At 49.4% G+C, this 14,769-nt stretch overlaps 1 protein-coding gene across 1 annotated transcript; it reads right to left on the reverse strand.

Moving 5' to 3' along the window:
- Positions 1 to 437: 437 nt before the first annotated feature.
- CCNL1 (cyclin L1) lies at positions 438 to 12,524 on the reverse strand. Its single transcript, XM_048954382.1, has 11 exons — positions 12,210 to 12,524; positions 12,031 to 12,105; positions 11,831 to 11,940; positions 6,062 to 6,182; positions 5,587 to 5,651; positions 4,158 to 4,257; positions 3,935 to 4,039; positions 3,523 to 3,664; positions 1,926 to 2,037; positions 1,706 to 1,804; positions 438 to 1,231 (listed from the first exon to the last, which is right to left on the reverse strand). Exons 1-11 carry the CDS (start codon positions 12,507 to 12,509, stop codon positions 883 to 885), a joined length of 1,578 nt encoding a protein of 525 aa, XP_048810339.1. The 5' UTR covers positions 12,510 to 12,524; the 3' UTR covers positions 438 to 882.
- Between the last annotated feature and the right edge of the window lie 2,245 nt (positions 12,525 to 14,769).

Consider the following 14,769-nt stretch of genomic DNA (forward strand, 5'->3'; position numbering starts at 1 on the left):
CTCTTGCCCTGCTTTGTTCTTCCAGCTCCACCAAGCAGAGGAAGCAGGAGCAGCAGACAGCGAGACATGAGCTCCTGGCTGCAGCAGCTGAGGGAAGTACAGAGCACAGCCCAGCAGGGCAGGATGCTGGCACTCAACGTTCTGTGAAATGCAGCCCCTTTCCTTCTCAGCCTTTCTGCCTGCTCCCACCCACTGCTCTGTCCCTGAGCTTTGCACACTTACACCATGCTCCTGTGCTCCAACTGCTGTCCGTCCTCCTTACAACCCCGCTAAGCAGCACACAAACATCTGACACACTCGAGGGTTCCCTTTAAGCTACTCCCTGCCCTTTGACCACAGAAGCATGCCCAAATGCCCAGCATCCCATTCCCATCCAACCTTCAAAGCGCCACATTAAAGAAAATCCTTTTAGTAGCTTCAGTATTTGACATCCAATAGGCAGTAGAAAAAGCCTTAGATTTTATTTCTTGTAAAAATCTTTTAACACATGCAGACTAAAACCAGTGTAAGAAAGTATCCACCATCGTTTAAACAAATAACTATACTTAAATATAAGTGTCTGCAATTGACTTGTATAAAAATAAGGTACATTTTGCTTTTGTACAGAAATCCATTCTCCAGTTCTCATATCAATAAACAATACACAACTCTAATACATACAGTTCAACCTGATCGCTGTTCTCCATCCGTCTGATACTGCTAAGGTATTATGTGCAAAAGTTGGTAACAGTTTCTTTCCCAAAAGAAAAAGGCTCTACTTGTTTTAGAAAAATCAGATACTGGGTTTAAATTAATCAAATGCTAATCGACTCCCTTGCTCTCCCCCGAGTCCATTCTGTGTGTTATGTACAGGCTCCGCCGGAACCCAGCCAGGCTCACTGCTCAGCGCCTGTGCCTGCTGTGCCCCGACCGGCTGCTGCTGTGATGTTTCCCTTTGTGGGACCTCTCGAAGGAGCGGGATCTCTCACGCCTGTCTCTGTGGTGCCCCCTCTCATGCCTGTGTTTCTTGGCAGCATCAGAATGATCCCTGGATTTGCTCTGCGACCGCGAGCGAGACTTTTTCCTTTTGTGGCCGTGTCTGTTTGCACTCTTCAGCTCCTCCCTGCCGTGCTTGGCCTTCAGGTGCGGAGAGCCGTGGTTGTGGTGCCTGCGAGGGCTGCCGCTGTGGCTGCGGGATCTGCTTCTCGACCTCGAGCTGTACGTGCCAGACAGACTGCGCCTGTTATTGTAGCTTTCAGAAGTGACACAAGGTTAAAACGTGTCATTCACACACACACACAAGCTTATTTTCCTGTTCAGAAGCTTCCAGCTTACTGGGAGAAATCCCTGTGCAGAGGGGCTAACTGATGGGCGAGTGGCGTTCTCAGAACACCATAATGGGACAGAATGTATTCTGCAATTCTACCTTGTCACAAACCCTCAACATCAGGTTAGAGGGACAAAGGCAGTAACCAAATCAGCAACAGCTGGGGAACACTTTATTGGCATTTAAGTTCGCTGTTTCCACCCCAAATATCAGCATGAAGTCTAAAAGCAGATCATGCCATCAGATCTGCCATCAGCCTACACTGCCTCGCCCGCTCCCCTCTGATCCCACAAAACACAGGGAACAATGACAAAAGATCACCACCCTCCTCAAAGAGCAGCAGGCACAGTACAACAACCAGCCCCAGCCCTCAGCACCCAAACAGAAAGCACCACTTACTGCCGCCGGGGAGTATGAGAGCGAGAGCGGGACTTTGTCCTGGACCTGGACCGACTGGCACTTCTGCTGCTCCTACTTCTCTTGCTTTCTTTTCTCATGCTGGAATGGGGAAGAAAGAAACAGGGTTATCCTTCTGAGCTGTTCATCACTTTCATTGAACAACTCAGAAGTAATTCAGTCAGAGAGCAAAGTCTCCTGGAACAGGAGTTTTTCCACCTACCCATTGTAAGGGCTCTTGGAAGCTTGCTGCCTCTCTTCTGGCTCTTTTTTAATGGTTTTGGTGTTCAAAGGTACCGGACTCTTCTCTTCAGTTTTCACTTCTCTTGGAGAAGCTGCAGATTTAAATTCAAGATTAGATGTTTTACCTGGAATTCGCCATAAGCATACTGTACTTTTTTATATATTCCATCCCTGCTGCTTGTAGAAAGGGCAAACAGGAACTCAAGAGCTGCTATTTGTCATCCCTGGTGGCGTTTAAGGGCAGATGTGGTAGTGAGGGATGGGACTTAGAGGGTTATGCTGGTGGCAGGTGGATGGTCGGACTGTTAGATCTTAGAGGTCTTTTCCAACCTTTATGACTGTACAATTCTATTTCCTTCTTCCCCTGAGAACAGCACAGTGATGGAGATGCCCACAGGCAGACAGAGACACGCATGTTCAATTGCTACGATGGCAGCTAACAGAAACAAGACTGCTCAGCAAAGTGACAGATTTCATTTTTAGGTGCTTACTGCAAGTCTAACAAATAGAAGAACAGAACTTCAGTTCAAAATCCACACTGAGATCCTCTGCCAAAGACCACAGGCTCCTCCCATTGGAAACATTGCCACTGGCTTGGCTAAGTGTGCTACAAACCCATCCAGCCCTGTAGATGGGGAACTGATAAATGCCATGCAAAACACTGCCACTGAGGGCCACACGCTGCCAGCTGCCCTACGGACAGGGGGCTCATAGGTTTACTGACAAAGCACAGGAAGCAAAGCTTTGCCAGCAGCTGCCCCCGAGCTGCCAGTCAGCAGGATGCTGAACACCCACCGCAGGCCCTGCCTTCACTCAAGTTCTTCTAAGCCAAATTCTGGCTTCCCAAATACAAGGAAGCCCTTTTGTTTTTTAGTGAGAAAGGTGCCCTTGCTAACTCAGTGATGTTCAGTTTTCAAGAGAAATGACGATCACAAAGCAACTCTGCTTTCTCAGAACACATTCTTAAGCTCCTGATGAGTACCTGTGGAAAGAGGGCCATCAAGAGGTAAGATGGAGCAAACAAAACTGTCTGTTCTTCTGAGTTCAGACAGCTTTTTCCATTGCCTGATTGAAGATATGCACTACAGGGTTTTACTGTGACACCACAACAGCACCATTGCTGTGACTTCCCCTTCTGCTTCCTGACCACAGCCTGCCTCAAAGGTACTTCAGAAAAGCAGCCTGCAGAAACACCTGCTACAAAAGGAGCCCTGAACCTACTGGGGCCCTGCAACACATCACATCCCCAACTCTGTAACACAGTAACGTACAGCATACCTGGTGTGGACACTTTCAATAATCTGAAGGGAACATGTCACTAGTATGCCCCTGTCCCTCCTGTGGAAGTACAGAAGATAGGGAGAGCAAAGCAGCTCTACTTCCCCCCTAATTTGCTATTTCACTTATTGGTAACTGGAAAAATGTCTCTCGCTTCTTAGCTCGCTAAGAGAGTCCATGCTGTCCTGCAGCTCAACAAGCAAACTTACATTTAAAACAAATAAAACAGTACAGTTTTAAAATCCTCACATAGTCTCAGATAGTATCACACAAGCTCCTGTACAAGAAAACCAGCTTACATGGTTTGGATGCAGGAGAAAAGCCACCCAGTGTCGAAAGTGCTGGAGTTCCATCCGGATTTAAGCCTTTTGCCTTCAGTTTAGCTTCCTGTAGTGCCATTTTCCTTTTTTCCACTTCTTTATCCAGCAGCTCGTAATTGGGCTATTCAAGTAACAAGAGGCACAAAGCTAAACTTCAGCAATCTTGTTTCCATCCCGTTTCTCCCAACACAGCTCTCACAATCACCTGCCCAGCAAGGCAACTCATTTCTGAGCTTCTGCCATCTGATCTCACCCCTCCCTGGGCAGCAGCTGCCACACAGCAGAGCCCTCGCAGCTGCACAACTGCTTCTACACAGAGATGCACCCAGCGCCCCCAGCCAGCTCTGAGACAGCAGGCGCTGCCCAGAACACAAACACAGCACGGAGGTACCTTCTTTCTGGTGTAGAGCTTCAGAGTTGTGAGGCAAATCTCCTGGATTTCCTCTTCCGTGGTGCCGAAGAGCAAGAACCAGTGCGGGCGGGTGGGCAGCGGGATCTGCAAGGAAGGAACAAAGCTGCATTGGAGACCAGGGATCAACTGCACGCACTGCCACCGCCTCCTGAAACTGAACTTCTAGCAACTGAAGTCTGCAGAAAGGCAGAACAGCACTCACCTGCAGAGCTCTAGCAGCAAGATAAATGCAAGCACATGCTATAGTCTCTGGCTGAAAGCGAACAAACACGTTTGTTCGCAGGCTGTCATTCATGTAATTCCTAAAAGACAGAATTCAGGCAAGGTTGGATCTCAGGTTTGCATCTTTAGAGCACAACAATACTGGAGACTCAATTGACTTTATTATTTTTTCCTGTTATTATATTAAATCATTTGGTTTCTTTAGTTACTGCATTTGATGTTTACAGTTCTTACTTCTGTTAAAGAAGTCTGCACCATTCCCATTGCTTTGAAAAGCCAATGCAAGTAACACCACGTAACAGCTTCTAAGTTACGTTGCACCGTGAAGTGTCCACTGAGCAGCAAACCAGCAAGTGCTTCTCATCCCTGCAGCTGTTTGCTTTAAACACCAACGTTCTCGTATTTCAGAAATCAATCTGCTCAAGACTCAAATGCAAGCATAAAAATACAGCATGTTTTTAACCTACCATTTTCCAGAGGCTAGATGCAACCTATAAAGTTCACAGAACATTGCATTTAGACCTTATGTGTGCTCTGATTAACACCAACTTCATCCCAAGGGAGAAGCTTCCGATTTGCTCGCTGTGTTTAAAACCTCCGTGTTAAAAAAGAGCTACAAGTCAGCAAGTTAGCACCAGATCTCCTGCTTCACTAGGCTACTTCTCCTCCAGCATGGTGGCACTGCCAAGCAACACATGCCAAGAGTTTAACAGCAGAGATCTCCATGATTTTTAAAGTTTCTGAGCTACGGGAGAGAAACGAACAGCAGTCAGCAAGTATTGACTGTACAGAACAGACATGAGTGAACATGCTTCATGCACTACTTTAGTATGGAAAACAAAAAACCAACCCTCGAGTCTAGCCAAGTGCAAAATCAACTACTTCACGTTGGCAGAAGATCTCCCCAATGTGTCCATGGGCCCTCTAAATAAACTGCAGTATACAGTAGCTAGGCAACAAATACATTTAGAAACATTTTTAACAGGTACTTCTGAAAGCAAATATACAAATCCTTTTGACACCCAGACAGAACTAGAAGATGTTGCCCGATGGATATGGACCACTTCAGTGAATCTCGGATGAGAGCTTGCACTGGGTTGGCTGGAGAGAAGGGCAGCCAAACAGGCCATCCCCAGGTCATGGGCTGAGGTGCGAGGGCAGAGCTCTATGACTTACCATCAGGGACTACCCTTTAATTAAAGAGTAGAAAAAAGAACAAAGTTAAATTGAGTTCTCCATTACAGAGTGGAATCAAGCCATGAAAATAGTAAGCAGAAACAAGCACTATAATGTTTTGAAAGTAAATAATTATGTAATGACTTACATCTCATTGCTTTGCATATGGATCATCAGGCTTATTATTTCTGCTACTATTTTCCTGGCTAGGAAGAGAACAGAAAATCACTTACCAGGCTGTCTGTACCAGGGTTTGATTACGTTCACACTCTAAGACTTGTAAATACATCACAATGATCTGAGGGAAAGGAAAGAGAAAAAAAAAAAAAGACTCAGTTTTAACATATAAAGGAACAGTAAAGAAACAACTGCCTACAGCCAAACAGCACTGCAAAACTCTGGGGTCTCTTCCTTTTCTGGCTACGTGCTCTAAGCCCACACACCAGTAGCCACATCCAGACACCACTCTGCCCCCAGGCTGTGATTTCCAAAAGCAACCACCTGTAACGTGTCCCAGGGAGCTCACTGCTACCACAGCTCAGCACGGCTATCTGCAAAGCCCACGTGTGCAAAAGCACTGCTGACAACAGCAGAGGAACCAGCAGATGAAGTCTGATGGTTTTCACATCTGTGCCTGCTGTCCCACAGCCCACGGTGACACCTTCAGGGTAGGACACTTTACAAGTTACATTATCACTGGTAACTCACCTTGTGTGGATGCTTGACATGAACACAAAATCCCAACTCCTTCAGTACCCTCCTTTCTGCTTTGATTACTTGATTTTTGGTGTTTATGTAGTTCTGATCAAGTATCAGGGGGCTTGGAGTCCTATAGTTTGCAAGAAATAAAATCAAAACTGTTTTGCATATCCAAAAAAATAGCAGCAACTCTGTTTTCCCTTCCAACCAACTAATGGCAACAGAAAACGGTTTTCAACTCCTGCAAGCAAGTTTAAGCATTAATCTTGTGCTGTCCAAGTTTAGATCAACTAGTTTAGTTCCTGCGTTTGACTGCCTATGGATTAGATGGCCAAGAGAAAAAATCCTTCCCTGCTGTGTACGCAAACCACGCTGCCCTGGCTACTGGAATGGAGTCAGCTTTACAGCAAAGACCTCAGAGAACCTCTGTACTTCACAATGGAGGAGGAAGAGGAGCACGATGCTGTTACCTTTGCCAGGCAGGACTGCAGAACAAAAGCTACAACAGCTCTTGGAAGGGTTTTACTGATGTTAATGTAGCAAGCTCGTGCTTTGCAAGCTGCAGTTTCCTGCACCAGAAGACAAAACTATTCCAATACTGACAGAAAATCAGCCCTCCTGTGATGTACAGGTCTAACACAGCAAAGCATTTAAACTTTACAACTCTGTGGCTCCGTGCATCGCAGCCATCCATCAGTATCTGCAGAGTGGTCACCCATTTGGCAAGGCAACATTCCAAAGCCTGGTGCTATCAATCCAAATCCCCATTCCTTCCAAATCCAAAACCTGAACTCTTCAAAGCTTTTTGGTGCTTTACTTTTCAGCTGAACTAACCTGCCACATCAGGCATGAGCATCGTGCCCCAGCTGTGCTCTTCCCTTTGTCTGTGCTTGGGCTCCATCTGTCATCACTCCCCACACTGCCCCCAAAGATCCTTTCCCTTTTGCAAAGTTCCTGACACATCCCAATGCCTTCCAGTGCAGAAGAGTAGTGCAGCAGCTACTTACACTCCAGTCAACCACAGCTGTTCAACCCACAACTCCAGTTCACCCCAGTACTAATGGCACAATTATTTTACCCTGAATAGAAAACAGTAACGCAAAGTAGATTCAAAATATTTCATATTTCGCTACTGACTTCAGTATTTTCCTGAGTCAGTGAGAGTTCCACTAATTGCTCACGCTGCTTTTTCCCCAGTCAGAGTGGAAACAACACCCCAAGCCTCCTCAGTTCCCAGCCCAGAAAGGAAGGCTCAACTGAATTACAACAGTAACCAGAAAGCTCCCCAGCTGCAGCAAAGCTGGCTTTAAGATAGGTGCACTTCCTGCAGCCACCTGGAAGGATGACTGGGAGCTTGTGTCAAGGGATACAAGCAGCCATGCGCTTCACCAATGTGCCTCCATGCACCTGAAGCATGAGCTCCCCAGCCCTCAAGGGGCCCAGGAATGGCTCCCAGCAGTTCTGCGACACCAGGAAGGCTCTGCAGCTCAAGCAGGAGCAGTACTGCTGCTGTCAGCATTCTCCATGCCATGCAATGGCACCTCTCTCATCAACTCTCAGAGTCCCCGAGGTTTGTGATTACAGATACTTCACATGTAACTCAAAGTATGCCATTTTTCACAAAGTAACTGGAGAAGGAGGACTTGAAGTTTAAGGTGACCAGTTCCATAGAGAAGTTGGGGTATCACCAACAAGCACTGCAGGGGCAGTCTGAAGTAATGCTCTGCAGTGGGAGGACTGCTTGGAAAAACCAACTACAGGTTCAATCAGCTGAAGCCAATTCACTTCCAATTGGTGAGTTTTATAACAGCATTACTTGATGCAATTTTATCTGGACGGTATCACTGAGAGCAGGAACGAGTTCAGGTTCATTAGCAGAATGCTTCAGGGGAGCCAAGTCTAGAGGAAACGGCTCGAGCAGCTCTGATCTACTGTCTCAGAGCTCAAAAGGGAGGACGTACGGCTACACAGGGTCATTTCACATCCTGCAGTGGGATCACTTCCATTTGGGTCTGCTCTCTGTAAAAGCCATTTCTAAGTCAGGAAAACAAAAGCAGTGAGCTAATGGTGCAAGAGAAAAGGCTGCCAGCCATACTGCATGTCAAGTCTCACTGGCATTCTGCAGTGCAGATCGCTGCAAACACTGTGTGTTTGACAGCTGAGTGATGGAAAGCTTATCCTTACTGCACAGCAGCAGTGTGCCTTACTGTGTGCCCCCAGTTACCTGCTCTGTCACCTGTGAGACAAGTTCCAGAGATCTACAGGCCTAAGGAAGCCACGAAAGCATCAGTTCATGCAGACGGTACGTCCAGATGGAACAAACAGCCTTTCATCTACTTCTCCAAAACCAGAAGTCTGCATACGGCTGCACTGCATCTCATTGCAGGCAGCAGCAAAGTTCCCCACTGTCAGATTTCTCAGCTTAGCACTTTTGCCAGCAGCTCCACAGTGTGGGGATGTTGTTATTCAGGAGCTGTGGCCTTCAGAGATCTCCCTGTGTGAAACTGTTAGCATTCCCACTGAAAGGCAAGGAGAGGAACTGGATGCTGCATTTGCTGCCCTTGCTTCTCAGAACTGGGAAATAATCAGTTTTGAGCCCATGTAACAAGTCAGGGAAATAATTTAAAAGCTTCTATAGAAAACTAAGCTTCAAACCCCATACAGCAAAGCAGTATTACGATTTCCTACTTCCAATCTGTTGTTACAAACCAGAAGTAGCACTCCAGGCAAGACTTCTTACTTAAGAGCAGCATACAGTGCCCATGTTGGTGAATCAGTCCAACAGCCACAAAACACAATCTGGATTGGAGACTCTGGAGATAAGCACACTCCAACATGCCCATAACAGAATAAATTAAACATGCTTTTTTGAAATCCCTCTGGCAAACAGGATCGGTTTGTTTGACATAGTTACAGCTTCACGAGATGCAGTATGAACGTTTGATACCTCTGGAACACGTGGTAAGCTGGAGGAGAAGCACCCTGTGTGTGCTTTTGTTTAAAATGCAACACGTACTTCTGATCAGTGCAGCGTGGCATCAGCATCTCATTTCAAAGAGCACACCTCTCTTATGGTAGCCAATTCCAAAAGAAAGAGAGTTCTACATTTGTCCCCAGCATCGTAAATACAAGCACTGCGGGTTCACAGAGCAGTTAAGAACACCGGTGAATTAATGCAGGCCACCTGAGCACAGGTGTGGGACTGTGGGACTGCTGCAACAGAAGTGAGAACAGCCAACCAAGCATCTCAGAGCAGCACTTGTGAGGTTACAAATGACAGCAGTCGCATTCGGTTGAAGCCTCATAAAGACCTGCAGCATTCAGGCACATTTAAGAGAAGTAAAATCAACTTCAAACTACATTCTGCACATTAAACACGAGTTATACTTGACTGAGAACAGAGATATTTCAGCACATGTTTTTTCAAAAGCAGTATTTTTCATAATACGACTTTTCTTCATGCACACAAACATTTCACATGCAATACTACATGACATATGCTTGTGAGAGATTCAAAAGTCAAGGTGCTTGTCCAAAACACTTCTTTTAAAGCTTTTTCTTATTTCCCAGCATTAGAAATACCACCTAGCAGTAACTCAGTTGACTACATGACTTACAAAAGGAAATCCCAATTGCTATATTCCCACTTCTGCAAACAAACACATAAGGACTGCTTACAAATCGTTTATATGAAGAGCTTTACAAATTTAAAGACTTCTGCACCCTTGTGATGAAGGCGTGTTTTACTACAAACTCAAACTGCACTTACACAGACCCACAAAGTGGACCAAAGAACCCCAAACTGTTTAAGAAAGCAAGTCTACTCAAATGTCACGTGGGTTAAGAGCTTCGGTTAATGGAAAAACTAAACTACAGGCAGAAAGAAAGTAAGCAGCCTAACCATTCATCTCAGTTCTGGGTCGGGGGTGAGAAACTAGCTACAGCCTAAGTGTTAGCTTCAGATAAAAGAAGATTAAGCTAGTATTCTAAAAACCTGGACAGCAAAGAAAAAAGCTTATAACAAGATACAGGAGTTCTTCCAAATGGTTCACCATCGGCCAACCTGTTAGTCCCCCGATTCCAGTGACCTATTCTCAGAGCACTGGCTTCTCCTTGGGGATTTTCGATACTTCACTCACTGTTGCCATGACGACAGCTTCATCTTTATGTACCACTCCACATCACCCAGGCTTTGGTAAATGTAGCTGGTCGCTGTATAGTCGGTTGCAAGGGAAAAAAGAGTTGAAGTTAATAACGTGTACAGATCATGTACATGTCATCTTGTAAAAAGTACAGAAAAACGTTTACATCCTGTTTAAAAAAAAAAGCAAGCCTGAATGTCAGACTTCAGCATTTTAAGATTGATTTCATGCAGATTCACTCAGAATCTCAGACCAACAATACCCATTTTTCCAGATAATAACAGGGCAGAAGTGCATGACTTCTTATTATGATGCATTTAAGTCACTACGTAACATCTGTAAGTGACATTCTGATTTGGAACAGGCTAGCTGGAAAGTCTTAAGTTCGCAGGTTAAGCTCAGCTTCTGATCCTGCATATAGCACAGAAACTACTTATTTGTGCTCTCCTTACAAAAAAAAAAAAAAAAAAGCAAAAAAAAAAAAAAAGAGCACTGCATACAAGTAACCAGGCTTCCACATCCAGATCAAGGCCAAAACATCAGAAGCTGATGAAGTGATTCCAATAACCCAATAAGCCAGATCTCCTCGTCATAAAAGAAACCACCACAGAATCCACGTTCTGCGTAACTTCACAAAACTCCCTCTGGGCCATCAGGGACAACAACAAGATGGAAATGGAAAAAAAAACAAACCCACAACAAAACTAAGTTCCATATGAACTTCAACAATGAGTTGTTCTTTTATCTGAAGCTAACTCCAAAGACACGAGCAGAAGGCAGATGTTTTAGATGCCACAGCAGAACCACAACAGGGATAAGTGTCCCAAGGAATGGCTGGCTTCCCTAACAGATTTCTACTCTTTCAAGAAGGCAACACAAGGCTTAGTTTGAACTCCTGCTGTAACCTGGCGATACAAACCCATACACGAAAGCGTGAACTTAAACACCTAGCTGAAAACCCTGCCTTTAGAGCTATGGATTATCTGAAGTAATCACATTCTAGAATTAAAGCCACTTCACCAAAGCTGAAGTCTCCCAGCTCGGTCTGTAACGCTGCTGCACAACATATTTAAGGAAATTGGTAAATTTAATGGTAATTCTCCTTCCCATTCCTTTTTCCTCTTCAACACACGATCTGCTTTCCACATGAAAGCAGACACTGCTTTCCACACAAAAAAGCAGAATTAGGCACTCACAGCTGACAACAGCCCACAGCTACAGATCTGCACACGGATCAGGTGAGCTTACACTCCATCTCCAAGGACTTACACGAGCACACAGTACCACAGAAGACCAGAAGCCTCACTTTTTGCAATTTGAGACACCTCCATCTTCCAAGGCTCAATCGCACTTCCTCCTTGTCGAGGTGCTGTCATTACAGCCGTACACACTGTCAGCCAAGCCACTCTCTTCAGACTCCTTCCAAAAACCACCGTTTCTACAGAACAACGCCACTACCGCTACGAGCTCAGCCTTCCCCCTCTGCAAACTGACGCACGAGGAAGGCATGGGGGGCGCTCTGGTCTGAAGGCTCGTCGGCCGGCGGTGCCTAAAGCTGCCTTCAGTGAGCTGCCAGCCGGCAGGCCGGGCCGGGGCGATGCGGTGACAGGGAGCCGGGGGCGGCACACGGCCTTACCTTTTGGCTCTGAGCTGCCTCAGGTGGTGGAACACGTTGATCACGTCCCTGATCCGCCGCGGCGCCTCTTCGATTTTAGACGCGAGGTTAATGCAGGCCATGGCGACGATCTGCGGGGAAGGCCGGCTCCGTCAGACCCTTCGGAAACCACGAACCGACGCGCGCCGAGCGCCGCCCGCGCCTCCCCCGGCCCCGCTCACCTCGAAGCTGTGCTTGACGAAGGACTTGGAGTAGAAGAAGCGGTGAAACAGCACCTGCCCAGTCGCCATCGCCACCTGTGAGGGCAGAGAGGAGGCGGCCGTCAGCGCGCGCGCCCGCCGCCATTTTGTGCGAGCGCCGCCGCCCCCCGCCACAATGGCGCCCCCCCGGCCGGCCCCACCTGCGGCAGGCGCAGCAGGATGCCGGCCGCCTGGATCAGCTCGCAGCCCAGGATGCGCAGGTCGGTCTCGCACTGCAGGTCCAGGCCGTCCTGCATGGAAGGGGTGGGCGAGAGCCGCTCCTCGGGGATGAGCGAGTGGTCGATGGTGAGCGACACCTCCGAGTACAGCCGGTCGCCGATCAGGATGCCCGGAGCGGCGGGGGGCGGTGGCGGCGGCGGCGGGGCGGCGGACGAGGAGGCGGCGGCGACAGCCGGGGCGGCGGCGGGCGGGGGGGCCGGGTGCGCGGCGGCGGAGGCCATGATGGCGGCTGCTCCGCTCCGCAGCCACGCACGGACTGGCGCGGCCCGGCGCTGTGACGCAGCACTCGGCGGCACCGCGCGGCGCGGCGGGAAAAAAGAGTCCGCCCGCTTCAGCCCCGCCCTGAGCGGCTGAGGGAACGGCGGGCGGCGCCGGGCTGCGCGGTCCGTGCGTCCTGCGCTGCCGTCGGCTTTACGGCCTTGCGGGCGGAGCGGGGAGGGACCCAGCCGTTCAGATCGCTGGACGCTCAAAGCCCGTCCTCTTTAAGCCATTCTGAGCGACGTGGAGGAATCGCTCCGAGACGCGAGGAAATCGCGGCTCCACGTCGACGCGTGCGTCGTCGCCCGTTCTCATACAGATGTTCTTCTCTCGTTCGGTACGGCCGGCGGACGGGGAGCACCGGCACGGCACCAGGCCTTATTTATAACCTCCGCTCCGCCTCGGCAGAGCTCCGCAGTCGCGGCGACCGCTCCCCTCCCTCCGCCCCGCCGGGGAAGGACACGACACAGCTCTGTCGCAATCGCGACGCCGGGGAAATTCCGCCCGCTCGCATCACTTCTCGGAACGGCCGCACCGCGCCCGTATCGCTGCGCCACGCGGCCGGGACTACCAACCCGCGGCTGGCGGGCGAGCCCCGCCCCGGCGGGCAGCTCCGGGATCTGATTGGCTCCCTCGGCTTGATTGACGCCGCCCGGTGTCGTCAGCCGTCCGCCATGTCGTGCGGGGGCGCCGCGTCCTCGCGTGGCCCCGCGGGTCGCCGTGGGGCTCCGCGGTCACGGCGGGCTGCGAGGGCGGCGGGACGGCGCTTCGGTGCGGAAAGCGGGGCTGGGGGCTTCGCGTGGAGAGACGGCACCTCGTGCCGTGGGCAGGGGACCGCTCGGGTCGGGTTCCCTCAGGGCCCGGAGCCCTCTCCCGTGGCACGGCTCTGAGCCACCGCCCCGCTCCTCACCCACCGCCACGGGGTGAGCAGCAGAAAGCCGTGCTGCGACAGGGACTCGTGCAGCAAGGCAGGTCCACACCAGTGCCGTGTGCCGGCCCGGTCAGCCAGGCGTGCCCAGCCCTGTGAAGTTGCTGTTTGCCATTCAAACAGCAAACCTGAGGGCTCACAGCGTGCCCAGGCTCCGAGCAGCAGGGCTGAATTGTAGCATCATCCTTAAGTTCTTTACTATGAGAGTGGTGAGGTGCTGGAACAGCTGCCCAGAGAGGCTGTGATCCCCCGTCCATCCCTGGAGGTGTTCAAGGCCAGGTTGAATGGGGCCCTGGGCAGCCTGGGCTGCTATGAAATGTGGAGGTTGGTGGCCCTGCACGTGGCAGGGGATTGGAGATTCATGATCCTTGAGGTCCCTTCCAACCCCGGCCGTTCTGTGATTCTGTGATTCACTGAGCAAAGAGCCAGCAGTCTGTGCTGCTCCGTGTGCTGAGACGGGTGGTAAGGAGCCTTTGTGGGGAGATACAAATGTGAGATGCTGATCAATCGGTTTGATCAGGGCGGTGCTGCCAGGCTGTGGCAGGAGGACTGTGGCAGTGAGCTGGAGGTGCACAAGGCCTGGCTGCCAGCAAGGGCGGCTGAGGAGGTGTGGAGCAGCTGGGTGAGGCACTGGGCTCTGTGTCATGGTCAGGGTGAGGCTTTACAAACAAGGCTTTCAGAGTTCACAGTTCACAGTGCTTGTTTGTCAGTCTTCCCTTCCCTGTTTGTATTTGGGGTTTGAGAGCCCTGTAACTATCACTGGAATAGTGCTTTTTCAGAAGGATTTAATTGCTTTTCCCTTTTCCCCCAGTGCTGGGTGGTGCTGCAGTTTGTGGCTCAGCAGGGGTTTGGTTGGCTGGAGGGGTTCTGTACCCACCCCATTTCCTGGCCCTTTCACAGCTTCCTTCCCTGAGCCTCATACTGTGCAGTCACTGAGATTTTCAAAACAATTTTACATAGATTTAAGAAGCCTACCACCAACCTGGGGGACTGGAGATCTTTTGTTTTAGAAACCTCCAGCAGCCCTCTTGGGTGCCTGGTGCAGCCAGTGAGCACACAAAGCTCGTGCTAAGCATCTCTGCAGTGGCAAAAGCAATGTACAGGTCACTGAAAGTACAGCAGGTTAAAGAAATAATAAAGGGGAGCTGGGTAAAGAAACCCCAGGTTTGTATCTGTTCTCATGGAGGCGTATGTTTTTCAATTCAGTAAAGTTGAGCAATGTGTTGTCCCCATAGCAGCATATTAAAAAAAAAAAAACACAACAAAAAACAAAGTCTGTAGCATCTGATGAGCTA

Source organism: Lagopus muta, chromosome 9 (genome assembly GCF_023343835.1).
Source record: "Lagopus muta isolate bLagMut1 chromosome 9, bLagMut1 primary, whole genome shotgun sequence".
Lineage (NCBI taxonomy): Eukaryota > Metazoa > Chordata > Aves > Galliformes > Phasianidae > Lagopus > Lagopus muta.